The sequence below is a fragment of the Motacilla alba genome, chromosome 1 (assembly GCF_015832195.1).
Source record: "Motacilla alba alba isolate MOTALB_02 chromosome 1, Motacilla_alba_V1.0_pri, whole genome shotgun sequence".
NCBI lineage: Eukaryota > Metazoa > Chordata > Aves > Passeriformes > Motacillidae > Motacilla > Motacilla alba.
Window position 1 is genome coordinate 111,231,928 of NC_052016.1, and position 27,968 is coordinate 111,259,895.

Here is a 27,968-nt window from a genome sequence, read left to right on the forward strand (position 1 = left end):
TACACAAAGGTTCAAAATATGCTGGTATCTTGTTCCCAAGCGGTGAAGAACAAGGCGGTAAATGTGAAACAGTTACATACAGACAGCATGAACACCCAGCCAGTCAAGAAGTTAGCAAATAAGTTTACAAAGAAGACTGCAAAACATCCAGCCGTTTGCCTTTTAGTGGCACTAAAGTTTTCTAAAGCTCTTCCTCTGCAATAACATGACAATGGCTGTGCTGAATCTTTGAGGGCAACGTGCCCTGCATTCTCGATCTCCATTGCCTATGTGAACAAAAATGGAATAAAACATCCTCGGAACCAAAGACCTTAGAGCATATTGTGCTGCTCACTGGAATTTTTTATGCGCTTTATGTTTGTTGGAAAACTGGCTTAGAAATCATAGAATTTATTATTTTTAAAAATAATTAATTTTTTGATTTATCATAGAATTTATGATTTGGATTTATTTTACTTCTCATAGAATTGTTGAAGCTGGAAGGTGTTTCTGCAGATTGTCTTCCCCCAGCTCTCCTGCTCAGAGCAGGGCCACCTGCAGCGGGTTGCTTAAGGCTGTGTCCAGTTGGGTTTTGAGTATCTCCAAATCCAGAGGCTTTACAATCTCTGTGGGAAACATGTTCCCCTGTTTCAAAGAAATTCAGAGTCTTAAATTCAAACATATATTTTTCCAAACATATATATTTTCCAATTTTTTACTTATTTATACTAGAGTTACCTTTCTGTTGATTATGAACTAACCATCATCCTTCTCTGTTCTTCCCCTTAGCCTCTTCCATGCTGGCAAAAATATTTACTTAAGACTATTTTACATTAATATCACATGTATGGTCAAGCTCAGAAAACCTTGCAAAAGTCAGTATTTTAGGACCCCTTCCTGAAACCCAGATCTGGGCTGAGTCTACAAAAGTTTTACTATTACCTTAATGGAATTAAATAAAATAAAATTTTGAGTATTATTGCTCCTCTTCCATTCTCAGTATCATGGTGTGTTTGGTTTATGCAGGTAGGTCTTGGTAGCAGGGGTGCCACAGGAGTGGCTTCTGTGAGAAGCTGTTGGAAGCTTCCTCCATGTCCAGCAGAGCCAATGCCAGCTCCAGGATGGACCCACTGCTGGCCAAGGCTGAGCCCATCAGGAATGGTGGGAACATCTCTGTGATAACATATTTGAGAAGAGGAAAAAAATAAAAAAGTTTTTTGTGCAGGTCTAATTGCAGGCAGAGAAAAGCAGGGTGAGAACATGTGAGAGGAACAACTCTGACACCAAGGTCAGTGGATAAGGAGGGACAGAAAACACTCCAGGCATCAAAGCCAAGGCTCCCCTGCAGCCCATGGAGGACACCCAAGATGGAGCAGGTGGATGCCTCAGAGGAGGCTGTGAGTCCATGGGAGGCCCGTGCTGGAACAGGATCCTGGCAGGGACCTGCAGATCCATGGCATGAGGAGCTCATGGTGGAACAAGCTTCCTGTAGGACTTGTGACCCTTTGGGGGACCCCCACTGAAGCAGGCTGTGCCTGAAGGACTGCACCCCATTTGCAGGGTAACCCACCTTGCAGCATTTTGTGCAGAACTGTTGCCTGTGGGATGAACTCGTGCTGGAAACGTTAATCGAGAACTGTCTCCTGCAGGAAGGACCCCACGCTGGAGAAGGGGAAGGACTTCTCATCCTGAGCAGTGGGAGGAAAACTCTGTGATGAACTGATCATAAACCCCATTCCTATCTCCCTTCCCTGCTGGGGGAAAAGGAGGTAGAGTTTGGGAAGAAGAAAGAGGTGGGGGGAATGTGGTTTTTAAGATTTATTTTACTTCTCATTATCCTGACTCTGATTTTGTTGGTAATAAATTAATATCCCAAATTCGAGTCTGTTTGCCCTTAGGTATTTCTTGAGTGATGGCCCCTGGTCCTTATCTCAACTCATGAACCTCTGTTACATTTTCTCTTCCCTGCCCAGCTGAGAAGGCAAATGACAGATCAGCTTTGGTGGGTGCCTGGCATCCAGCCAGGGTCAACCCACTACACACCGTTAAAGTTTGCAGGATGCATGTTTATCAAATGCTGTACTGAAATAAACTCCAAGCACCGCCCAGTTTATGTTTTATGACTGTGTGTTAAGATAGAAAAGACTAGTGCATAAAATTAAAGTGGGGTCAAAGCTGAACCAGAGGCTAATTGGCAAAATAAACATGACACATTCGCTGTTCTCAGCCAGATAAGTCACATTTGCATCATTTGATAAGTGCAACAGCCAATTTCCTTCCAGTTTCCTTAAACGTTAAAAACGCTTCTTGAAGAAACCTCCTTGAGGCCAGGCCCCACAATTATGCAACCAATTTGAAGGTACCTCCTCACATCCATCGGGTTACCCACTTAATTTCTAATGCCTCAAAAGCTTTAGGGTGCATCTTTCATGGATCAGCAGCAACTCTTTCCTTAAAAAAAAATAAAAATAAAAATTCTTATTAACTTTTATGACAAGGATGAGGAAACAACTCTAGACAGGCCTTAGGTTTCAACGCCAAATTACTTCCAATTTTCCCTATTCCCCAAAATGCGAACCACCACCCCCCTCCGCCCCAGTTCTGCTGTTACGTGAGTGCCAGTGGCCCCCGCGGAGCGCCGTCCGTGTTCTCCGTGGGGACCCGGGGTCCGGCACCGCACCCCGCTGCTTTCCGCTGTCCTTGTTGTTCCCGGCAATTCCCGCCGGCAGCCGCGCCCCGCGCCGGGGTGACCCGAGGCCGCTCAACCCGCGGCCCTCGGCCCGCGTCCACCCCAGAGCGGAGTCCCCGCACCCTAAAAACCGCTCCCCGCCGCGCAGACCCGAGCCCGAGGAGTCTCCGGCCCGCACTCCGGGGCCGGGCCGGGCCGCGGGCCTGGCGGCGCGCGGGGGGGGCTCGCCCGGTATGGAGAGGTCGGGCGGGGACGGGGTCCCGGGGCACCGCCGTGCTCCGCGGGCGCACGCCGAGCCCCGGGCGGCGCGGCGCGGCCGAGCCGCGGCGGAGGCGGCGGCAGGAGGAGCCGCGGGACCGAGCGCCGCCGCGCTGCCCCCGCCCCGCCGCCCCGACCGCCGCCTCGCCCGCCCCGCACAGGCCCCCGGCCCGCTCGGCCGCACCGGCCCCCGCGGGCGGGCGGGCGGGCGGCCCGAGGCGGCGGTGGCGGCGCGCTCCCTTCCGCCTGCTCCTGGGCTCTCTCGGGCAGTGACGTGACGTGCTGACGGCGGGCCCGGCCCGGGGAGCTTGGCCGCTTCCACTCAGCTCCGAGCTCGGCCCCTCCCTCCCCTCCCGCCCGCCCGCCCGCCCCGCCGCAGCCGCCGCCGCCGCCGCCGCGCTCGGCCCAGTCGCGCTGAGAGAGGCCGCGCCGAGCGAGCGCCGCCGCCCGCCACCCGCACGGTAAGAGCTGCGGGCCGGGCCCTGCCGCCCGCCCGGCCCGGGCCTCCCCCTGCCCGCACAGGCCGCGGCGCAGGCCGCGAGGAGGCCGCAGCTAGGCCGCGCCAGGGCTCCGCCACAGGAGCGGGCCGCGGGCTCTGCGCCGGCGGGTCCCGCGCGCCCGGCGCGGCCCGGGGCGGCGGGGGAGGTGGCGTGAGGAACGCGGAGTGGAGGTGGGTGGCTGAAGGCCCGGGGGGAGGCGAGTGGGGCCGGTGAGGGGCCGCGGGCCCGGCCGGGGGGGGCTCGGAGGTGTCTGGAGGAGGAGACAAAATGGCGGCGCGCGGGGGGGGCGGAGGGCGCCGGCGCCATCTTGAATTAATCGCTCGCACAGCCGGGGCCCCGCGCGGGCCGGGCCGGGCTGGGCTGGGCCGGGCGGGGCGGGGGAGCCTCGGGGCTCCGGCAGGGACCGCCCGCAGCCTGCACACCCTCCCCGCCTCCCGCTGCCACACTGCGAGGCGCAGCGGAGCGAGGCGCGTTCCGGCTCGCCGCGGCTCCCTGCGCGGCCGGGTCCTCTCCTGCCCCGCCATCTCCTTCCTCTCCTCCTGCCGGGGATTCGGGCGGCGCGGGCTCGGCAGCGCCGGGAGCTCTCCCGCAGCCGCCTTCGCCCACTCGCCCCGTAAGCAGCCCCCTAATCCCCTTGGGGCCCCCTTGGTGCTGGTTCAAAGGTGCGCCTGGGATCGGTCATTTCCCTAATTTAGGTTTCGTTAAGAATTAGCTTATTTCTTTTGGAATTACTGTCGCCTGCCGCACAACATTCCAGTGAAATCTGGAGAAAACCCTTTTCTTTAACCGGTTTCTGCAAATACCCCACCGCTGAACTACAACAAAGAGGGGAATGACTTGAAGGGTTTTTTTGTTTTTTTTACGGAACCGCAATGAGAACAGCAGCACTGATTCCCCTGCCAAAACTGAGGGAGATGCGTCAAGGAATTAGCAGCTGAACGATCACATTGTTACAATGTCGTTTTTACGCCTCGGTTTTATTTTTCTGTTCCTCCACCTAGTAACAACGGGGGTTATTTTCAAGGCAGGAATGAACCTATAGGGAGTGTAGGGGGTTTTTTGCCTTTCCTGCGTGTGCGATTGAGAGCAGTTTGCGTGTGTGTGTGTGTGTGTGTGTGCCTCTCGTTCCCACAAGTGGGTCACGTCAGGCGAGTGGTGACACTGCAGCAGCGGCGCGGACCGAGCCCGGAGCCGCCTCAGGAGCCCCGCGGAGCCTCGGTGGCTCGGGGCTCTGACCCAGATGGGGCATGCCAGGCGTGCCGCAGTTTTTAATGGGATGTAGCAAGGCACGCCGGGAGCGTGGTTGTGGCTGTACACTAAGTCATCCCGGCGTGGGTAGGGGCCGGCGCTTGCACGTGGGGAATTTTGCTGCTTTATGGCTAGATTTGTAAGAGTTTTGCTGCTTGGGTATTTGGTTTGTGGCCTTACGGAAAACTAGGAGAAGGCAAATAACTATGCTCTGTGTTTCTTTTTCACAAGGATGGCTTTTGTGAAGTTTCCCATTTTTTCTCTTTTTCCTTTTTTTTTTTTTTTTTTTTTTTTTTTTTTTTTGGTGAGAGCACAGAAACAGTTTCTGCAGGATTTTTAAACAGGAACTCTATTTTTAAAGTTGCCCCTTCTTTAAAACATGACAGCTTGTCTATTTCATTTTATTTCATCTTGATTACCTTGGTAGGTCTGTTGAGTCAAGGATCTGTAATGTGGCAGTGCACTGTCTGCATTGCTTTTCTTGACTGATTGTTCTCACGATCATTTTTATTTTGGAAGATTATTGCTAATATAGTAATACCATTTCTTCCATTAATATGTAGTTTCCCATCTGTCCTTCTCCTTGAAAATGTTACCTTGACTTCCACAAAGCCAAAACCAGCTAAGTCTCTGAGTAAATAGGTAAAAATCAGTTTGTAAAAACTAACTGTATGGACAGAATTAAGTGTATTACAGAGTTGTATTAGTTCTTGATCCATGTGAAGCTGGCCAAGCTGATCCATGGACCCAAGCCGAGTAAAAGGTGTAGGTATTTCGTACTTTTCAGAGGTTATAAAACCTGATTTTGGATGCCTCCCGATTTTTTTTTTTGTCCCAGTGGTAGAAGAGTGTTACCAGAATTCCTGAGATTTGAACAAAGAGACACACAGTTGAGAAGGACCAAGTGTAGGGACATGGCTGGGCACCAGCTTTTCTTTGACAATTTGGGTTCCCAAGATGGACCTGAAAAATTGATTCTGTTAGTTTTGATGCTGGATCCTGAAGTAAATGCCAGGTAGAATTTGGAAGGACTGAGAGGAGTTTCTGTCCTCCTTGAAATCTTGCAGAAAAGCGAGCAGCTGGAATTGCTTCCTGGCCTTTATGGTACCACAGAGCTTGGGGTGCCTGCCAGGGAATTGAAGGTGTTCTCTGTGGTGCTTGCAGGAAGCAACGCTGGTATTTCTTGTGTCACGGAGCTGCTGTTACAGATACAGAGCCCTGTGGTGTTCCTTCCTTTGTGTGGCTGCATCTTGTGCCCCTGTGCTCACCCTCTGCTCAGAAGAGCAAGCAGGAAGAAGCCTTTTCTCATCTCCTGGTTAGAATGCTCAAACCCTGAAGTGTTTTCAGCAATCTTTTTGTATTTTTTTTTTTTTTTTGCCTCAGCCATAGACAAGTTACTTTATGCCTTTTTGGATTGCAGATTCTGATTTGGACACTTCTTTTATTTCAGATAGTTCAGTTAATTCCTGTTTTAGTGCCTGCATCCTCTTTTGGTCATCTTCTTGCAGCAGATTTCTGTGGATGTGGGGCCTGTGCATTTGTCCAAACTCTTTATGGTCCTGCACAGCAGTAAGAGTTGGCTGGGTCTGTATGCTAAAGTGCATTTTGAGAAACATTATTTAGTAAGAGGAAAAAAAAAAGAGGAAAAAAAGAGAAAGCATTAAAATTTCTTTCTGCTCTTGAACAAGCACCAAAGCAAATTTTGGTTGCCTTTTTAAGACTCAGACTTGAAAGCCATGTGCCAAAAAAAGTGTCTTTGGTTTGTTGGAGCCTGAGCCTTTGTTTTAAACACGTTTTGCCAGTGTGGGTGAGAAGACATGACCAGTGCAGAAGAGGCCGGAATTATGTGGTGTGCTGGGCTGTCACTGCTGTGGAACTGCAACTCCTGAACACCACAGGGATATTTTGGGTTTAGAATCTGGTGCCTGGAATCCAGAAAACAAGAAAAACAGGGAAGAGGGGCACTTAGAGGAAGCTGGAAAGTAGTGATGGACACCTCTGCATCTCAGGGGTGAAGAGGATAGACAGAAGGACAGTGAAAGACTGCCTCACTTAGTGACGTGAGGAATTTAGGGAGCAGATAGGATAGAGAAAGTACAAGCATGAATCATAAGGAGTAGGAATTTGTGGTGGAGTGGTCAGGTAGGTGGTGAAAGCCGGAAGCAGAGGAAACGAGTGCCAGTTCTTCAGGTGGTGAACTGACACTTCAGGCTGGTCAGGTCAGGTCGCAGCAGATGGCAGGCTGATGTGCATGATAAAACAGCCCTCAAAAGCACAGGCACAAAGGGCATCTGAACTTTTCCCAGAGATCAGGACAGAGAGCTCCATCTTCCTATGTGTGTGTAGTCTGAGGAGAGAGGCAGTTTTATTTCTGACAGCCCTTTGAACCCCTTTGCCTCCTACCAGAAAAAAAACCAAAAACCTAATTGCCGGTACAATCTTTGCTACCAATTGATGAGTAGCAGAGGTTTGTGTGAATGATGGGAGGGTACTGCAGTTAGAAGATGGAGGGATTAAATCAGCAGGTGATGTAATGAACATGATACTGGTGCAGGCATACCAAAAGTTGGAAAAGAAGCAACAGAAGAGAAGAAACTAAACAGTGAAGGCAACACAGAAAATATGACAAGATGAAGAGGAAGGACATTGGTAGTAGACTGGATGGGTGTATACCAAATAGATGGAGGAAAGCGATTTGGGTATGAATAATTCTTGCTGGAATTACTGTATGGGATTTTGTTACTCTGTTTTTGTTTCTGTGGCGTGGCAGAAGTTGATTGCCACCAGTCAAGCTATTTCTTGCATCTGAGGCTGAGAAACACTATTCTTATGCTCTTTGTTCTGAAAAAAAGCATTGGCTGAAGAGCTGTTCCTCTTCATGGTGGGCACGTCTGGTGGAAGTGCTTGACAGAAAATTGGGAGGCAATTTATGTCCACTTGGATACCACAACTTGTTAGCACAGCTGTCTTTTAAATACAGAGACCTTCCAGCTCAGCATCACACAAATAAATACAGAACACCTTGGAAAATTATTAGTGTTCCACTCTTTCTTGCAGTTCAATGCCTGGTTGTATTTCTCCCTCAGCTTCTGTAAAAGAGAAGGCCCAAGTGACTGCACTGGAGGCTGGACAATATCCCAAAAGAGAGTTCCAGAGGTGAAGAGAAAATTTGAGCTAAAAAGTGGGGCAAGTTTAGAAACTACTTGTTCTAGATTATGGGTTTAGGTTTGTGTTTTGGACTAGTTAATTTTTTGTTTTGTATAGCAGTTTGCCTGATAAAGCCCTAATGAATGTAAATGTTAGTTGATGTAATTTGGAAAGGTTATGAATCTTATGGAAACCTTGGGTAGAATCTTGATGTTTTATCTGTCTTTTGTGAAAGTATCACAGAAATGGGAAGCTTTCTGCCTGTGACTGTGAGAAACGTTTGGAGTAAGAAAAATAACATCTTCCACAGAAATACAAGCAGAAACATGAAGCAACATTCTGTTGCCTCTTGGTCATTCTGCACGTGCAAAGGAGTAGTACAAGTTTCTGTTAGACTGCAGTTTACCTAGCTAGGTTTGTCTGCTCCTAACTGTAATGTGCATATCTGAGCAGCAGAATTTACATTGCAGTTTGACATTTTTGCAAGTATTTTAACTTTGTGGTGTTGTTTCATTCTTTCTTTAAGAAGACTGAAATCCTAAGTCAGTATGCATTGAAATGTTGATATGCTGTTCAAAAGTTTTGGTAGAACATGACATTTGGTAACTTTTGAGAACTAACTTGTGATACTTACGGTGCTTTGTCTTAGGGCAAGAGTCTTGAAAATATTTGCAGATCTAGGTTTGAAAACATTTTATGTTACACTGTGGAAGCAGTTTACATTGGTGATTTCTGTTCCTGAAGTGACGTAAGAGTGAACTCTTCTTGACTGCCCAAGAATGAACATGAGGACATCAGGACTGGTGTGCATTTCAAATAATGAGCTCTTTGTGTTTAATTTATCATATTGAGCCTTAATGATTTCACAGTTCTGTATTTCTCCCCAACCAACAGGGACTTGAGTTCCTTGAGTAGGAATATATTGGATTAAGGTTCTCACAGGGATATCTCTAGGCTTTGTCTTAATCTCTTTTTTTTTTTTTAAGATGATAAGAAAATCATATTTTCACATTCCTTTATGAGCTGCTTCTGTGTTTGTGAAGCCATAGGGTTTTGAGAAATGGACCCAGAGTGTTGGACCTCACACTCTAGTTCAAACAGTGGGTGTTTGGTCATCCAGAGTATTATTGCTAGAATCCCTGGTAAAATCCAGTTCATCTTAAAGTCATGAGGTGCTGTGTGCTGTTAACTTCCATGCACCCAAAATGGCAACTTTTCAGTGCACAGACAGAGGCAACCTTCTGCACCCAATACGAGTGAAATAACCTTTCTTCTTTATCTCTACAGACAGTGTGACTGATGAGAGTTAAAGGCCATGGATGAAGATGGGCTTGAATTGCAGCCACATGAGCCAAATGCATTTTTTGATCCAACAGGTCTGTAAGGAGACAATACGTAGATAAGAGTGTTCATATTCAATGCAGTTGACTACTGTTTATTCTGCCTTTGCTTAGAAGTGCTGTGCTGCATCAATGCTTTTGTATGGAGTAGTTGCTTTTGAGTTTGGGTTGTTTTTATTACTCACAGCAATATGAATGAGCTACTGTTCTTTCAGTCAACTAATAGTTGTTTGGGTGTTGGGGGAGAGTCTAAAAATTGCAAATCTTTTTCGGGAGAGAAGATCTTGCTCATCTTAATTAGTTAGCATCTACTGAGGACTTGCTTTATCTATCTTAATAGTTCATATGCTGTTATGCTTGTTTTACTGAAGTGCAGCATAGTGTGAAAGTGAAACAGAAGTAATTTCAATTCTTAAGCACCTCATATGAGACAGTTTTACAATTTAAGTGCTGTTTTAATTGTGTTTTTCAGGAGCTGATGCAGCACATATGGATGGGGATCAGATTGTTGTGGAAGTACAGGAAACAGTATTTGTTTCAGATGTGGTCGACTCAGATATAACTGTGCATAATTTTGTTCCCGATGATCCAGACTCTGTAGTAATCCAGGATGTCATTGAGGATGTTGTTATCGAGGATGTTCAGTGCCCAGATATCATGGACGAGCCAGATGTGTCTGAAACAGTCATTATTCCTGAACAAGTGCTGGACACAGACGTGGCCGAAGAGGTTTCTTTGGCTCATTGCACTGTCCCGGATGATGTTTTAGCTTCTGACATAACAGCAGAGACAATGTCTATCCCAGAGCATGTGCTGACCACCGAGTCAATGCATGTACCTGAAGTTGGACACGTAGAACACGTAGTTCACGATAACGTTGAAGAAGCAGATATTGTCACTGATACTCTGGGAACAGATGTTGTTTCTGAGGAAGTCTTGGTGGCAGACTGTGCATCGGAGGCAGTGATCGATGCCAATGGAATCCCTGTGGAACATCAAGATGAGAAGGGCAACTGTGATGATTACCTTATGATTTCCTGTAAGTGTTTGGGTAAAGCCATCAAAGTTCTTATCGTATGGGCTTGAAATATCTGCGGGAGGGCTTAAGACAATACCCAAAGCAGAGTTTTAGTATTTTTTATTGAAATGTAGATCTCACAAGTGTACTCACACGGAGGGATTTTTAGGAGCGTGTACCAGCTAAAAGTTCTGGTGAAGCTAATGGAGAGAAATACTGGCAAATCACATCTAATTATAAGTTTTTCTGTAGCAATTTATAGCATATGAACAAAAGAGTAACAATTGCAGTGAACTAAATGCCATATACGTAATAAAAACTGAAAGAAAATTAATGTGGCAATGTTTAAAAATGCTCGTAAGTGCAGGGTGCTATGATGACTATCAACACATTAAGGGAACAAAAATATTTCATGGAAAAGAAAGACTAAAAAACCGTGGCTTCTGAAAATCCAGTCCTTGTCTTGTTTTTTTGCTAAGCCCTCATCTCTTGCACTCCCATTTATTGTGGATACAGACAGCAGTATGGTTTTCTTTGCAGTTAGGATGTGATTTCTTCTTGATTAAGCAAAGGACAGAGGTATGCAGCTAACAAAAGAGTAGCTATTGCTGCTCATAGCTGGGAAGTGACTATCTTAATCTCTCTTAGGAGTAGTGGCACAATCCCTTTGAATTGTATTTCAAAAGGCTTAAATAGAGGGTGGAGAAAAATAGAGCATATCATCAATCCTTTTTCTACTGAGGATATCCATTTGTGTGAACTGGAGTTTACTCCAAGTATGTTACTTATTATAGTGATTACTCAGTGCAGCACCTGGGAACATCACAGTGTCATGCTGAACGTTTATTTATTGTAGAAGCAGAAAAGCCTTGTTAGTGTTAGGTTGGTTTGTTTAATTGCCATTTCAGGCACTTCAGTTTTGTGTGGTGTTAAATGATTTCGTTTATGAGGTGTACTTCGTGCTTTGCTTCAGTTACCTTTTTTTCTTTTTTTTTTCCCCTTTTTCCCCTTCTTTACTTTTGGACATATTTTTGAAATGTATAATAACTTGTTTTAATTTTGTATTCTGTACTTACAAATTTTAATGTTGCTTCTCCTTACCTAGGATCACTGCATTTCTTAATTTATCATCTCTTGAGTTCCTTGAGTAACCTTGTTGCAGCCATGTTTTGAGTTTATATGAGGTACAGTTAATTCTCTATTATCTGGGAAAACAATGAAATGGGATAATGCAAAATATGGATCACACAAAATATTGTCAATTAAACTACAGGATTGTACTGAGGTGAAATAGGTCAGGGGATCTGTTCTGAAATTTGTTGATCCACACTGATAAATGCGCTCTTGTCTGCTGTGGTACAGATAAAACTTTCTGATTCTGGACCAAGTTAAACCTGATGAAAGCAGCTCAAATGCTTCTGAACCTGCTGCATAGACAACAGACTGGATAATCTGCCTATGGATAATTGAGACCTGATTCTGGTGGTGATCCTTCCTCTTCCATATCCTTGGCCACAGCTCTTCCAGGCGCTGTGGCCCTGTCTCTGCTCACCCCTCCTGTGCTGGTTTTCCTCTGGCAGCAGAGCAGGGCCTCTGGGGCTGCTGCCGTGGAGCACTTTGCAAACCATGCCCGTGTAAATGCCCAGAGAGGGGTGGGTGGATGTGTGTCCTGTTCATCGCTGGCAGGGGCTGAACAAGGACAGAATGTCTTGGTGGAGGCTGCTTTGGATGATCCCTGCCTAGCTGGGAAGGCTTCTTAGATGTGCCAGTTGTCAACAGCTGGTGACTGGCAGGAGGCACAGAAATTCAGTTTTTCACTTGCGCTGGGGTGTTCTCCATCTTCAGTCACAAATTTCTGCAGTTTTGTACTTTATTTATTATTAAATGTCTCTTGCAAGGTACTTTGTTTAGATTCAGAACCTTAAATAAGCCAGCATTTAAAATAATCGCTACGCTACAAAATATGCATTCTATTTGTGTTTAATGTTCTACAGTTCATTTTGAAAGGGAAGTCCCTATTACCACCTACTGTGTTTAAAGCCTGCTTAACAAGTTCCTCTGGTTGTGAAGGCAGAGTCTAGTGCTTTTCCATCAAGTAAAGGCTGTCTTGCCAAACAGTCTCTTTGTTGTATGAAAAATATGATTTAAATTAATTTTGTATTATTTTTTTTTGTTTGCATCAGCAGTGTATGTGTTCATTGATCTGATGCCTGTCTCAGTTCTTCAGTTGAACTTGGTTTTCAAACGGCAGTAACATCAGCCAATCCAGTTTTGGGTTTTTCATCCTAACTTGTAAATTTGTGTTTGATTCTGGCAAAACTCCCTGAACTGCAGGGGCAGATGTTGGAATGTAATTTTGTCTGCCGTTACAGTAGTCAAATGTTTCTGCTTCCCAGCTCTGTGAGCTAGACTGTGTTCTTCAGAATGCCTTTGCCTGTCTTATTTCAGATAGGCACTTGAAAAGCAGGGGATGACACTTCGTGTTCTTTCTGTTGTAGGTTTCTCCATCTGTTTTCTTCAGTGGAAGCTATTGGCAAAATCTTTTTGCTTTTTCCTGTTTTGTGGCTCTCTATGAGCATTTCCATTTTGGTTCCTAATGAGCTGAGTATACATATATTTTCTTAAGGTCGTTTTCTTAGCTTTATCCTGAAAATACGTGATTTGTTTCTGCCCTCTTTGTTGGTTTCAGGGCGGTTTGTCTTTTCAAAGAGCAGAGTTCCTGTGAGTTTCATTCTGTGACTTTGCTTCAACGAGCTCAGTATTTTAATACTTCTTTTCCCAGTTAGATTTAATTTAGCTTTGGCATTAATATGCCTTTGCTATCTTCATTTTCAAGGCAGTGCTTCTTGGCACAGCTTTATATCACCAGTTGCTTTTTGATGTACTTACTTTTTTTTCTTGGATACTTTGTCTTTGCCCTCAAGATTCATTTTTATTCCATGGTAGATTTGGGGCACTTACAGCAGAGCAGAATCAGATATTCATTCAACTAAGAATGCAAACCTACCAGTTAGTGGCTTGAAAAAGATGAAAGGAGGTTTGATAATTTTTTTTCTTTTGCATGTTCCATAACAAGCCAGTTCATGAGTTGGGTCAGGAAAGTATAAATTGTGCTGTGACTCATACTGCTGTAATTATTTGGTAGCTTGGAAAACCATTTCTCCATAAGCGAAACAGTAGTGGTGAGATTAAGTGGTGTTTGTCAAAACAAAACAAACATCCTACATTTACTAACCCAGGAAAGCAGTGCCCTGCACCTGGCAATGGGATGGAAATGGAATTTTTTTTTTTGTCTAAGTTCATTCTGTTTGGCAATGGTAGACACATCCTCTGGCATTAACTGAGTCTATAAAAGGTGAAAGGTTGTATCCTGATGTACACTTACTGCAGTAAAAATAGTGAGGGACAAAAGTTTGAAAAGAAGAGTCTGGAAAGAGTGAAGGGCAGCCTCACAAGGCTAAAACTGCAGCTTTAAGAATTTAAATATTTGCAAAAATGGGAGCTGTGTTATATCCACCCATCCACCCATCCATCCATCCATCCATCCATCCACCCATCCATCCATCCGTCCATCACTTTTCTCTGACTCAGACATGTCTCTTGCTTGTTTGATCTGAATTAACACTTTTCTTTACAGGAGTCTGAGCCCAGGGTAGCTCACTGAGAGAGAAAGGTTTCACCTAGGCCTGTGAAAATCAATTTTTTTCCACCCTTGTTGGATGTTTAAGTTGAAAGCAATGGATCTGATGTACCAAGCCATAGTGTTCATGCTTTTCCTTAGGGCCATCCAGTAGACTTCTAGTCAAGAAAGCAAAATGCTTTAAATTGCCTTTTGGCATAAATACCTCCCTCTTTTCCCCCGGAGGTTGCTAAAGATGCAGGAAATCACATTTTCCTTTCTCAGAGATAGAACCTCCTGCCGTGCCTCTGTCTGAGCACTGGAGTGGCATCAGCAGCCGTCGCAGCCTGCTCAGGAGGTTGCCCTGAGAGGGGGTGGAAATAAGAGTTACCTTGGGCTGAGTGATGTCTCAGAGCTCAGTCTGGTTTGTGTGCTGGGGCAGAGGACAAGAAGGACAAGTGTTAGATCCCAGCTGGGAGCTCAGGAACTACACCTCTACTGGATTACTACCCTGGAGGGACCTTTGGATGCATAGGATGTACTCACATGTAAAAGCAATGAATTAAAATGAAAATGGAGCAGATTTCTCTTTTCTTACAGGTTAGGAAAGCTGCTTTGCCATTCAAGAAATAAGTGTATGGTAAAAATAGCTTCTTCAGTGGGCTAGGAATTGTCTGCTGTTGAGTGAAGTAGGTGTTGCTGTCATAAATAACTGAACAAAGACAGGGCAAAACAATGCTTTTAATCTGTTTTAGAGAAAATAGTAATGGCTTTTTTCATTAAGAATCCTTAAATAGGGTTGTTTATTTTATAAGCAGAGTGTCCCATAATACACATTTTTTAGCAGCTTAGAGAACCATTTGGGAACAAAATAGATGATTTTTGTTTAATTGCTCCATTCACACATTTTAAAGATCTGTTTAACTGGTGTAGATAGACTTTTCCTTAGGTTGTTTGTTTTGGTGTGATTTTTAGCAATAAAGAGTGGGTACTTGAAAAAGGTGGAAGGTGTCTGTGCTTAAGTGAGTTTTATTTTTTACAATCCTTTTATTTTCCTCGTTAATCCCACATAGAGGAGAAATGGTGGGAAAGAAAAAGTTTATAAAGTTATGGAATCCAGTAAAAGTAAAGGCAGTTATATTTGTATTTCTTAATTAGAAATAAACCACTGTAAGGGCACAAAGTCTTTATCTGCCTATCCCTCAAATATCTGATATAGAAAAACTAAAAGCAACTTCTAGGGATAAGTGTATGTATCATGGTTAAACAAAATATGTTCTATTGAAGCAGATCAGGATCTTGGCCTGATATTTCTGCTTCTGTGTGGGGAAGCTGGCCTCAACAGGGCTTCAAGTATGGAGTTTATTATCAGTGCACAGGAGCTTGTTTCTGTCCCAAAAATGGCATTGAAGCTGTTCTAATAGAGGGGTAGAGATACTGGAGATAATTGCTGTTTGGCTGTTACTAGTTTATTATATAATGATTTTTTAAATTAAATTTAGTACTTTTTAGGAAACCATTGCTGTCGTTGTGATAGATCACATAGAATCTGTTGTTGTCGTTTCCTGGATCTTTTATTTCTTTGCTTTATTCTTTACTCCTTTTTTTACCTGTTGGTCTTATTGTTGATTTCCTTATAAGTGCTAACTAGACGGTTTTAAATGTGCCATGGCTTTCATGTTATGTGACACCTTTCTCATCTCTTTGTGCTTTTAATCACAATTCTGGCATTATCTTTATGTGGAAGGAAATACTGCAACATTGGAGAAGCACATACTTGTTGCTTGCAGCTCATGGTATGCAAAGAGCAGGCTGCTCTAATCAGTGAAGTCTGTGAAGAATTTTGGCAAACTAACCATAGACTGCATTCTTGCAATTCATGTAGATTCATACTGTGTCTGGTAATTTTTCTGGGTTTTGTTTTGGTTTGTTTGTTGGTTTTTTTTATCTCTTGAGATTTAGTCTTTATCTACTTGTTTACTGAATGAAAGCCACCAGCTAGTATAGAGGGGAAAAAAATCAGACATTTAAAGCTTTTAGTGTCCACTTCTTACCTGATAAAATGGAGGCACAAGGTATGACAGCACTGGAGTATTGCTAGCCTGAACTTTATTCTAGCATGTGACTTGTGATTAGTTTAGTAATGCTCAGTGGCTCTACTTAAAAGGAAGTGGTCTCTTAAAAGTTTAACTAATTCTTTTAAGTACTTTCTTTTGTTTGGTTGAGTTTTTTTGGGAGGGTTGTTGTTTGGTTTTTGCAGGGCTTTTTTTGTTCTGTTTTGTTTGTTTGTTTTGGGGTTTTTTTTGTTTATGTCCAAGAGGAGCAATATGAATGAAGATCATCCATGGATGGTAATTTGTAGGACCCCTTGATGGGCTGTGAATTCAAATGAAAAATTAATATCATCAGAGTTCCAACGTGCAACATTGATCAGTCAAGTATTTCTTAATGTAATTTTCTCAGATTGTGAGACTGAGATACACGGAGAATTCAGAACCTTAGGGCAAATGTTAAATAGAAAGCAAGTTTCATAAAACACTGCCAGTGAATCAGTATAAATAAATGCTTCTGTAGCCATAGGACAAAATACCTTGGAAATGGTACTTTGTGTAATAATACCCATTCTCTTTCTCAAGAGACCCTGTTTGTCTCTTCCTTTGATTTTTATCTTTTTCCTCTCTTTTTCTTTCCACCCAATTTTTCATCCTGTTACCTGTTCCTATACTGCAAATATTACTGCTTTTCAAGCCCATCAGGGACTTCAGTTTTTCAAGTATTACCACCTGTCAAGAGTGAATTTTTTTCCTTTTGGATGAGAAAAGTTGGCCTCATACCTCCTACGCATCAATTTCCTTACAGTTTAATGGCTCTGTTAAAAAATATTTAAACCAGTTGTTATATTTTTAAAACAATGCTGAATATAAAGGGGGAATTCATGGATAAACAAACTTTAAATTGTACGACAATTTTTTTTTATTATGTTGGATAAAATAGAATCTTGGAGAACTTATTTCAAAGCATGTTTTTAAGACCTAGAATTCTTGTGTTGCGTGAAAGTTCTTAATGGATACTTCCATGTATAAATGGCAGTAAAAAACTCTGGTTTGGTTAAAAGAAATGGGTCTGTTTCACATCATGCACCTAGGTTTGTTTTCTCTCTGATTGACTCTGCCATGGTTTTCCTTCCTCGTGGGTATGTTCCAGCATCAGTTGATCTTGGTGGCAGACTTCCCTTTTGGCTTCTGAGGTGTAAAGTCAGTCTACACTGATTTGAAAGCCTTCCAAGTAAATGTGCCTGACACTGCAAACAGCCAAGGGAGAACAGCTACAGAAATGTAGTGTAGGAACAAAAGCAAGTTTTCTTTTTTGTCAGAGTTCCAGTGACATTTAGTATAGCAAGGATACGACAGAGAAGTCATGAAAGTCTGTTAGTAACTGAATATACACACTGTGGAGCTACATTGTTAATGTGATTCAGAAGAACATCTTAAGGTTTTTACTTTTTAATGCTTTGGGGTTCAGGTACCAGATGTTATGTTGTCCTGTGACACAAAGTAATTTTTTTAACATCCTACTGCTTGAAACAGTCTGTACCATGGCCACTGGTCAGGATCTTGGCATTCAAGTATTTAGTTTTTTCTGCTGTTCTTTTGGTAAGGAGAGAGACAGACTAATTTATGTCAGTGCTTTATAATTTAATGTTTTTCATATTTTTTTGTGAGTAATGATGCCTGATTAAGAAATGGTGCTTAAATACAGTTATGCTTGATACATGAGACAGAACATGTGATAGTTTATCTAATTCAAAGGCTAATTTATTGGCTTCATGGCAGGAAAATAATAGTAATAACATTTTGAGCCTTTTTTAAAGTATGTATTAAAATAAATTTAAGAATGCAGTTACTGAGTAGTAAAGCTATGATTTATTTATGAGGGTAGTTCAATGAGTGCCAGTAAAGTAAGCATTCTTTGTGAAGTATTTGGTATGTCCTAGGCATGGTAGTTAAAAAATATTCACCATTTATAGGACAGTTCTTAGACTTCTGTTAGTATAAATTCCATGTCTTTCTGTCATGAACTGAAGTCATGCATGACTCTGAGGGAGTGACAGTAAAGTCACAAATTACAAATGTATTTTGTCAGTTAAGAATTTTTAAATAATTTCACTACTGAAGAAACATCTGGGGCTTGTGAAAATTGGAATATTCTTAAAAGGTCTTGAGAGCTGGATTTGATTTTTGTGAATGCACACTCACTATTTTTTTCTTGAAAACCTGTTCTTGGTAAGATGGGGGGAAGTGCCCACGTACAGTATACCTCAAAAATCCAAGTGTGTTCCTTGTAAAGCTGCCTGTCAGCCATGGGGATGTGGGATTCTGGGCCAGTTCCAGCAGCGCAGGCTGGACCATGATGTGGGTGCCTGTGGGAACCCAGGACATCCCTCTGGGTGCCCTGGATGGCCAGAGCCGCCGGCAGGGGGCTCTGAGACCCTGGCAGCAGCCAAGGACACACGTGGGGTTTTGATCTTAGCCCGTGGAGCAAGTTACCAACTCTGTATGAAGAATGACAAGCCACACACACAAGTTTAGGTGTTGTAGTAGAAGTAGTCACAAAGTGAAAGGAAGGATTTTTGAGTGCTGTACAGGGGGGTTTGAAGCCTTGTACGCAGGGGTCCAAGTTTTGTACATGGGGGTCAGGGGTTCTGAGATGGAGGGATTTGGGTGTGCCCTGTCCTCCTTCTTTCTCCTTCCTAGCCTCCATGTCTTTGGTGATGTTGGCACTCACAGATTGGTTTAGAGTAGAAAGTCACTGTTCAATATAGATAGTGGGCATTGGGGAAAAAGTATAAACATGTAACACGTAATGTGTGATATCAAAGATGGCAGCAGCCCCTGGGAGGGCAGTGTGCCTTTGTCTGACCTGCTGAACGGGCCACAGCAGCTCAGGAGAAGAATCTTTTAGATAACCAACAATAAACAACCTTGAGACCAGACAACAGAGGACTACTGAGTCTTTCTTCGAAGGCATGGGTTGGAGGAGAGACTTTTCCATCTTTCGGGGTCACCCCAATCCGGGGCACAAGACCCCACAGATGCCCTTCTGGAGGCGGGAAAGCAAAGTTTGGGAGTGCACAGTGCTGCAGCAGGGATGCAGGGCATGGTCCTGCAGGAAGGACACCAATGCACAGTGCTGCAGCAGCGATGCAGGGCAGGGTCCTGCAGGAAGGACACCAATGCACAGTGCTGCAGCAGCGATGCAGGGCAGGGTCCTCCAGGAAGGACACCAGGGACAGGTTCCCAGCGCTGTGCTGTGCTCCTTCCCCAGCTGTGGAGGGCATGAGGAAACGGGAGGAGCTTCTTCCTGGAGGTGCCGTTCAGGTCTCCTCTCCTGGCAGCTGGAAAAGCATCAGCACCAGTGCTTTGCAGGGAACCAGGTCTGACGGCCAGCAGTAGTACCACTTGCATCAGAGACAGGGTTGAGTAACAGATAATGCTTTTGAAAAGAACAATTAATAGCTTATTAGTTGTGAAGGAGAGAGCAATTAAAACTGAGAATAAGTGAAATTATGCCACGGAGTAAAGTATTTATGTGTACTTTCTTCCTACCATCATCGTGATGCAGATCACAGTTTCCTTGTTAGCATTGCCTGGTGCGATGTTTGTTCTCTAGTTCTGTCATTGCAGCATTCTTGCACTTCTACCTTAACTAGAAGATCACAGCTTGAACTTAATTTTGTGTTTATTGTCACTATTTTCAAGGATATGAAAAAAAATATTAATGGGTAGGTTCTTTGTCACAAGTTTTTAATTTTAAACTGCTTCCAAATTTGAGTCATATATTAATAAATATGTCTTTCATATATGTCTGTCTGCATATGACTGGGTAATTGTAATAACTTGTTTTTGTAGTGGATGATGCTGGTAAGATAGAACACGAAGGTTCTGCTGAAATTACCATGGAAGCAGAGTCAGAAAGTGGCTCTTGTAAAGTGGATGGCATTTGTCCAGAAGTCATCAAGGTCTATATATTCAAAGCAGATCCTGGAGAAGACGATTTAGGTAAAATACACATGTTTGAGAATACTCCAACCTGACACTTGAAATTTTGCATGAGACTGTGGTTTCTCTCAAGTGGTATGTAGAAACCTGTGAGTCTGATCCCAAAGAGTTGACAAACTTTGAATTTTTTGTGGTTTATCATAGATTTTGGTGAAGTGTATTTAAAATATTTTGCTCTGGTCTTCCTAATTAGGGGGCACAGTAGACATTGTGGAGAGCGAGCCGGAGAATGACCACGCCGTTGGATTGCTCGATCAGAATAGCAGTATTCGTATTCCAAGGGAGAAAATGGTTTACATGACTGTAAATGATTCTCAGCATGAAGACGAAGACTTAAGTAAGTAGGTGGCTTTCCTTTGGGAGCAGGGATTTTCACTTTCAGCAGTGCAGCATTCCTATTTTTTTTTTTTTTTTAACTCCGTTTTATCTTAGATGTTGCAGAAATAGCTGACGAGGTTTATATGGAGGTGATTGTAGGAGAGGAGGATGCTGCGGCCGCCCACGAACAGCAAATCGATGACACCGAAATTAAAACTTTCATGCCCATAGCTTGGGCAGCAGCTTATGGTAAGTAATACTTGAAAGAATTCTCCTCGAGTGACACTGCAGCAAAGTACCAGGGATTGGTTTTTGGAGGGTAGTCTAGAGTACTTGTGCTTTTGTGTTTGTTCCTGGAGTTTTGGTTTAATAATGGTTTCTTAGTATAATGAGCCTTAAAAAGAAAGGAAGAGGGAAGTTGGAAGGCAGGCTTCTTCTTGCTCCTATTTAATAGGCATTTTCCTTCATATTTTCATTATGTGAAAGGGGAAATACATGAGCTTCCAGCTAAAAAATTGAATCTCAAGTACCTCTGTTCCTCAGAGTTTTGGGACACAGTGAGAGCTGGCTTGAAAAGAAAGCAAATGGGAATATGTAAGATGCAGTGTAGCAGTGAAAAGCAGCACTGAGCTCTAGCATGATTTAAGTGCTTTCTAGAAGGATCCTATAAACACATGATTTCACTAATGGCAATAACTAATTTATTAATAAAAGGAACTTGGAGGTAGATATTAAAGTTGTAGCAGAACCTTAAGAGTATTTCCAGCATGCAGAACCATTTTTCTTGATCGTTGGATATGTGAACCCCAACTGGTGCACAGACTGGTTTCCCAAACTTTTGTAAGCTTAAGACCAGAACTTCATCTGAAATAATGGTTCTGTGTTGCCCCTTTCTCCTTCTAAACAAAACAAAGAAATAGTGGAGTAGAGGACAAAACTGAATGTCTGCATGGTGTGGATTGTGGTGATGGTGCCAGCAGAGAATTGCGCTGGGAATACAGTGGGGGCTGGAATCTTGGACATAAGCCAGGAAGGGCAAGATTTCAGGGAGCAGTGTGTGTTTAAAAGTTACTTAGGGGATGGATGGTAGTGCACCCAAAGCTTTATCTTAGGCCATATACTGGTGAGCCCAGTTTGAGTAAGGAGGAAATGACATAAGCCAGTCTGAGTGGGCATAAAAAATTGAGTGGACTTGAAATAAGTTGGATAGTAAACATTCAGTGGTTTTGGAGGAGGGGGAGAAAATTGAGCAGAATTCATTAAAAACAGTGAGATGGAATTGAAAGGAGAATTTAAGAATGTGGGAAGCAATGGAGGGGTTGCATTGTCAGCAGTAAGCAAGCAGCATACAGGGTGAGAGGTGGTGGGGACAGGGAGAAATTAAGCATGAAGGCCTGAAAATGGCAGAGGAACGCTGGAGCTAGCATATAGCTGAGAATCTTCAGGCTCTGCACATGTGCCTGGCTCTGAGTCTCCTTACATTAATCATGAATATTAATGCTCAGCACCCTACAAAAGGAACAGCTGTTGAGCATATTGCACTTTTTGAATCTTCCTGTCTTACTTATGTACTTTGCTTTGACTAGGAAATATTTGCTTTATTGATTCAAGGAAATACTTGACCACAACATTTACTATTGAAAGTTCACTTATGCTCTTAAATCACCAATGTTAAACTGATTGCCAGTAAATACCTTCTTGAATGTATTTGTAACTTCCATGCTTGCTTTACACACAGTGATACCATTTGTGTATTAAACACAGAGCTCTGTGAGGCAGAGACTCTACCCTTCTTTCTGTTGCACAATACTGAGCATGCTCTTTGTTCCCAGTAGAAAGAATTTGTAAGTGTTAAAGTACCAGGTGTATAAATTATAAGTAGTGTACTTTGTTTGCCACTTTAGGGGCTGTTCAGAAAGATTCTTTGACCACAGCTCCAGTTCAGAAACTTGGTGTGTGACAAACTTCAGTCAGGTGAATTCAGACAGACAGAAGTGAATGAGAGCTCACACACAAATGTATTTCAGGACTGAGAAGAAAATCGGGCACAGTGGATACTGTGACATGCTATTATTTACTAATGTTAAACATTTTGGGCATAATTAGCAACCAAAGAGATTCAAAAAATGCTGCATTTGAAGGAGAATTCCCTGTGTAATGAAAAGCCATTAATTCCTGCACAGTGTGTACTCCTGTAAAATTAGGTTAACAAAGCTAATGCTCATGATACCAAACAAAATTCCTAATTTACATGGTGAGACATTTTGCAGCTTATGCTGTATATGATTACAGTTTGATTAAATGTCCAGATAATAGTTTGTAATTTCTGTTGCTACCATTGTAGAATTTGTGCTCGAATTACCTGCAGTAACTTTTGAAGTAGGTAACTTTTGAACTTCCCTTGGTAGGTAATAATAACGATGGCATCGAAAGTCGGAATGGCACCGCAAGTGCTCTTTTGCACATAGATGAGTCATCTGGACTTGGGAGGCTGGCCAAGCAAAAACCAAAGAAGAAAAGGAGACCTGAGTCCAGGCAGTATCAGACAGGTGAGTGTGTGGTGCCTGGCTCTCGTTCATCCGGGCGCTTGCCCATAAACAGATGCCTGTGGAGTGTCTGCAGAAAGAGGGATTTGGGGAATTACTCGGTTGACAACACTTCTGCTTTATTAATGAGTACATATTTTATTTTACAAATTTTAAATATGTGGGTGATTTGGATTGTGGCAAGTGTTTTAAAGGAACATAGAAAAAAGTATCCTAGCAAGTGGATCCGGGGTCTCTGGGTGAAACCATGTCCTGAGAGTCCAGGTGACTGGAGGCATCCCATGGGACAAGCACATGACCAGCAGCTAAGCTGATGCCCATTAGCAGGGTTAAAAAGTTAAATACTTAACTTGCCACACCCATTTTAATGTCACTTTAAAAGGTGATGTTAGATAAATGGTATTCTGTAATCATGCCTTTTAAAACCCCCTTTTTTTTCTCTTTATTGAAAATATGTAGAACAATGCATTTAATTATATCAGCTCAGTAGGTAACTGGAAAGTCTGGACATTGTATATTAATTTCCAGTAGTGTAACTTCTATATCCTTTCCTGTTTTAATGGTGAAAGAAAATTGCCTTGACAGTAGTGCCTATCTTTTTCCTTTCATCTGTGAGAACAGAAGTGTTTTATGGCATAATTTGTTTTCTGCTGTTACTGAGTTACAGACAGAATATTTATTTGGTTTGATAAAGTTGAAAAAACACAATTTTTTTCTTCAGTAGTCTTGACTTAAATAATAAAAGTTTCTTTCCAAATTGTGACTAAACTGTAGGAGTTCTGTTTTGTTCATCTTGAGTTAGTAAACTGTGTAAATTAAATTTGGCCTTTTCTATTTCCAGCCAGTCAGTTCCCCTTATAAAACATTTTTGGACAAGACAGCTTTTTTAACGTGCCTAGGCAAATTCAGGGTAAACAAATCAGGGTGATGGATGAGTGCAAATGATTTCCAAAGCTTTGAGGTTTCTGTATGTGAAACATGTTCTTATTGATTCTTGCTTGGTACCTCTTCAGATTGTAGCTGTGACAGATGGCGTAAGAAGGAGGTGTTAGTTTCAGGGCATCTGAATTGTAGTCAGTGGTAGGTGATTAAACTGGAAGAATAAACTTTATCTGCTGATTTGTGGAGAGTCAAGAGAAGATCGTGTGCTTTGCTTACTAGATGACACTCAGTTTAACAAGCTGGCTGCTGTTCTTTGCACCAGCCATTGGTTTCTGCACGTATTTAATGTGTGAACTCAGTCAGAATTCTTCAAAATAGAATTATTTGAGATGAAGAACATCTGTGTAGTAAAACGTACGTATCCCATCTTTCTCAACAATTCATCTTATTGTTAACATCTGACATTTATTGAAGCGTGGTATTGTTGTATAATATTGATAAAGGGGTTTTTTGTTGTTTTTCAGCAATAATCATCGGCCCCGACGGTCATCCGTTGACAGTCTATCCCTGCATGATCTGTGGAAAGAAATTTAAATCCAGAGGTTTCTTGAAAAGGCACATGAAAAACCACCCGGAGCACCTTCTTACTAAGAAGAAATACAGATGCACAGACTGTGATTACACTACGAATAAAAAAATAAGTTTACATAACCACTTGGAGAGTCATAAGCTGACCAACAAAACAGAAAAGCTTATTGAATGCGATGAGTGCGGGAAGACCTTCTCTCACGCGGGAACTTTATTTACTCACAAGATGGTGCACAGGGACAAAGGAGTTAATAAAATGCACAAGTGCAAATTCTGCGATTATGAGACAGCAGAGCAAGGGTTACTGAGTCACCACCTTTTGGCCGTCCACAGCAAGAACTTTCCTCACATTTGCGTGGAGTGTGGCAAAGGGTTTCGCCACCCGTCGGAGCTGAAGAAGCACATGCGGATCCACACCGGCGAGAAGCCCTACCAGTGCCAATATTGCGAATACCGATCTGCCGACTCTTCCAACTTGAAAACCCACGTAAAGACTAAACACAGTAAGGAAACGCCGCTCAAGTGCGATATTTGTTTCCAGACTTTTTCAGATACCAAAGAGCTACAGCAGCATACGCTTATGCATCAAGAAAGTAAAACGCATCAGTGTTTGCATTGTGACCATAAGAGCTCAAACTCGAGTGATCTGAAACGACACATTATTTCGGTCCACACAAAAGACTATCCTCATAAGTGTGATATGTGTGACAAAGGCTTTCACAGGCCTTCGGAACTGAAAAAACACGTGGCGGCTCACAAAGGTAAAAAATTGCACCAATGCAGACATTGTGACTTCAAAATTGCGGATCCGTTCATTTTGAGTCGCCACATACTCTCAGTTCACACAAAGGATCTTCCGTTCAGGTGCAAGAGATGTAGAAAGGGCTTTAGGCAACAAAACGAGCTGAAAAAACACATGAAAACACACAGTGGCAGGAAAGTTTATCAGTGTGAGTACTGTGAGTATAGCACTACAGACGCCTCGGGCTTCAAACGGCACGTGATTTCCATTCACACAAAAGACTACCCTCACCGGTGTGAGTATTGCAAGAAAGGTTTCCGAAGGCCTTCAGAGAAGAACCAGCACATTATGCGACATCATAAAGATGTTGGGCTGCCTTAAAGTCTCTTTCACAGACTTATGGCTGGAATTATAAAGGAAATTTGCCTTTCAGGCAGTTAGCTTATTTTAAAGCCAATCACCTGCGATCACACACACACACACACAAAAAAAGAAAAAACACACAAAAAAACAAAAACAAAAAAAATACTGTGCATTTGATTTGTTGCTGTATAAAAATAGGATTATTGCTTGTAGTTGACTTTTATACCTTTTGTTCCATAGCGTGTTCTGAATTCTATTCAGTTTGTTTAATAAATGAAGAAAAGATGGCAACAATAAAGTTGCATTTAATAAAGTAAACCCTGTCTCTTACTGAATTTTTCAACCGTAATAGTTTATTTAAAGTATATTTATCTTACTGATCTCGTTGATACTCACAGTGTCCATGTTGATGCAGTTTTGTCGTGAATTTTAAAAATACGGAATTTCTCTTGATAAAATTGTCAGAGGTGTGTATAAAATGGGGAATTGTCATGTTGACAGTAAAGTCACTAGGGCCCACCTGATTGTCCTGTTTTAACTATACAGACTTCGTGGCAGGTTAACTATTTTCCGGTTGAGGAGTTACAAGTCTCACTTTGTGTTTTCATTCTGGTTTCAGAGAGAAGAATACTTTAAAAAATGGTTTGGGGCGGTTTTTATCTTTCCTGGGCAAATTCAAAATATGCGCAAATATTACATTTACTGTTCTGTGCTTCTTTGTCTTTGAAAGATTTTGTATGTTACAAGAGTTGGGTTTTTCCGCTTTATTCCTGTCTTAAGTGTTGGAAACGTAAAATACTCTTGTTCCATTTGCAGAGTTAACAATAGATCACAACTGTCTGTATGTGCTGGTAAACGTACCTCAAACTTTATGCTTTTATGTATGTTGGTATTTCTTTGAAAGAGCAGTTTGTGGTTCAAGTCACATTTTTATTGTTAGTTGTTTTAGAATAGAATTTACGACTAAGAGGTGCCTCGATTTTGGAAACCAGATATTTACAGTGAGAGCTTAAGAAGGGAATGGAGCAGAGCAGATGAGTTCATTAGGAGTAGAGACACTGTAATGTAGATATCCTTAATAAGAAAAGTAACTTATGATAGATGCAGTTCTGTTACTAAATTAAATGTTTTTCCTGAACCATTAGTAGCTGTGTTCAGTGGCTGTTTAATAATTAGTACTGTATCCAGAATTAACCCAGTTCTTTCAGTCTGTTTATAAACAGCTGGGAGAATATTACAATTATTAGATGCAATTTTGCCACGTGAAGACTATTATTATAAAGTAGCTTCATATCATTTGCTAATTGCAGTGTAAATGTACCAAGCACAAAGTCATGTACTTTAACAACAACCTTGGAGCAAAAAACCCAAACCATTTTAATTACCGACCAGATTTTAGGACACGGCCCTGCTCCCCTTGCTCAGATTCTCATCCCAGCCACTGATGATTGATTGCAGAATTCAGCCCCGGCTGCCTGCCAGATTAGGTTAGATTTGTAACCAACAATTCCCTAATGGAAAGGCTTCAGAGATTGGGCCAGTGTTAATTCTTGTTTCTAGGCAGGTGAACTTCCAACTGAACTCAAACGAGAATTTTAGTGATTGTTTCAAGTCTGGGGTGATAGAGGGACAAAGGTTTCCTTTGTAGATGTGCATCTTCTAGGCCCTTTGTAATATGTCTTGTTACCAAGCCCTGCCCCTACTGCTCATCCCTCCTGTCTCACTGTAAGCTGGAATTCTTGTCTGTAGCGTGCAGTTCAGGAGAGCCCAATGCCATGTCACTGCCTGTGTTGTAGGATGGTTTTTTCTTTCTTTGCCTGCTTGCAGTGCCCCCAGCCTGGCTGGGTGTGCTCTCGTGTAATATTGCTACTGCACAACTCTTTAGCGTGTAATTCCTGGCTGTGCTGCATTGTGCCTTCCTTGAAATCCCCGCTGAAGCCAGTGGATTTCCTCCGTGGCCGTAGTGTCCGTTGCCTGCTGATGCCAAACCAGATGCAGTAAAACCCAGCAGAGATTCCCACTCGCTTCTTGCAAAATACTGGCCTGTGACTACTTTTTTTTGTCTCTTATGTTCAAGCATTTTCTAACTGGAAACCTGGAAAGTGTACAAAATCTGCAAAAAATCCCATAGTAGTGCTGAGGATTTTAGCCATTTTGAACTTTATTTTTTTAAATAAGCTGAAAGACAAAGAACACAATTTTACGCATTTTCTTTCTCTTACGTAGCCTGGAATCATACCCACTTTTTTTTTTTTTTTAAAGCACAATGTTGAAACTTTTTTTTTAATAATTAAGGGTTTGGTCAAGTGGATTTTGTAAAATGTATTTGTCTGTATAAAGAGAAAATGAAGTTATAGTTATTGTTAATGTACTGACATTAGTTACAGGTTAGTTTTAATTCTTAAATAATTTGCTTAGCAAATGCTATAAAATGGATGTTTCAGTTTAATGTTTAAAAAAGGTACAGATTTTTACAAGGACATAATATAAATTATTGTTCTGTAGAAAATACCCTGTTAAATATTGTATATGTCCTTCCCTCTGTACACTTTGTAAAAAAGACAAAAGAAAAAAACAAAATACATAGAACCATATAGGGATGTGTGACATTATTGTAATTGTGTACTTGATAATAACGTGAAAAAATAAAATTCAAAATATTTTCCTTTTAA

General features: G+C 42.3%; 2 protein-coding genes across 6 annotated transcripts; one reads left to right on the top strand and one right to left on the bottom strand.

Annotated features, from left to right (window-relative positions):
- Positions 1 to 433: 433 nt before the first annotated feature.
- Positions 434 to 3,732, bottom strand: LOC119703717 (translation initiation factor IF-2-like). The gene is made up of 4 exons (XM_038143912.1): positions 2,591 to 3,732; positions 2,343 to 2,430; positions 1,550 to 1,667; positions 434 to 1,152 (listed from the first exon to the last, which is right to left on the bottom strand). Exons 1-2 carry the CDS (start codon positions 3,730 to 3,732, stop codon positions 2,376 to 2,378), a joined length of 1,197 nt encoding a protein of 398 aa, XP_037999840.1. The 3' UTR covers positions 434 to 1,152; positions 1,550 to 1,667; positions 2,343 to 2,375.
- ZFX (zinc finger protein X-linked) lies at positions 3,323 to 27,968 on the top strand. 5 transcript variants are annotated; one of them, XM_038133764.1, is made up of 8 exons: positions 3,323 to 3,387; positions 9,109 to 9,197; positions 9,634 to 10,200; positions 19,708 to 19,857; positions 20,051 to 20,194; positions 20,290 to 20,424; positions 22,584 to 22,724; positions 24,128 to 27,968. In XM_038133764.1, the coding sequence occupies exons 2-8, from the start codon at positions 9,137 to 9,139 to the stop codon at positions 25,312 to 25,314; spliced, it is 2,385 nt and encodes a 794-aa protein (XP_037989692.1). In that variant the 5' UTR covers positions 3,323 to 3,387; positions 9,109 to 9,136; the 3' UTR covers positions 25,315 to 27,968. The 5 variants fall into 5 exon arrangements, with proteins under 5 accessions (XP_037989692.1, XP_037989717.1, XP_037989694.1 ...); XM_038133766.1 differs by lacking the exon at positions 3,323 to 3,387 and adding an exon at positions 3,388 to 3,596; XM_038133780.1 differs by lacking the exon at positions 3,323 to 3,387 and adding an exon at positions 3,705 to 4,039.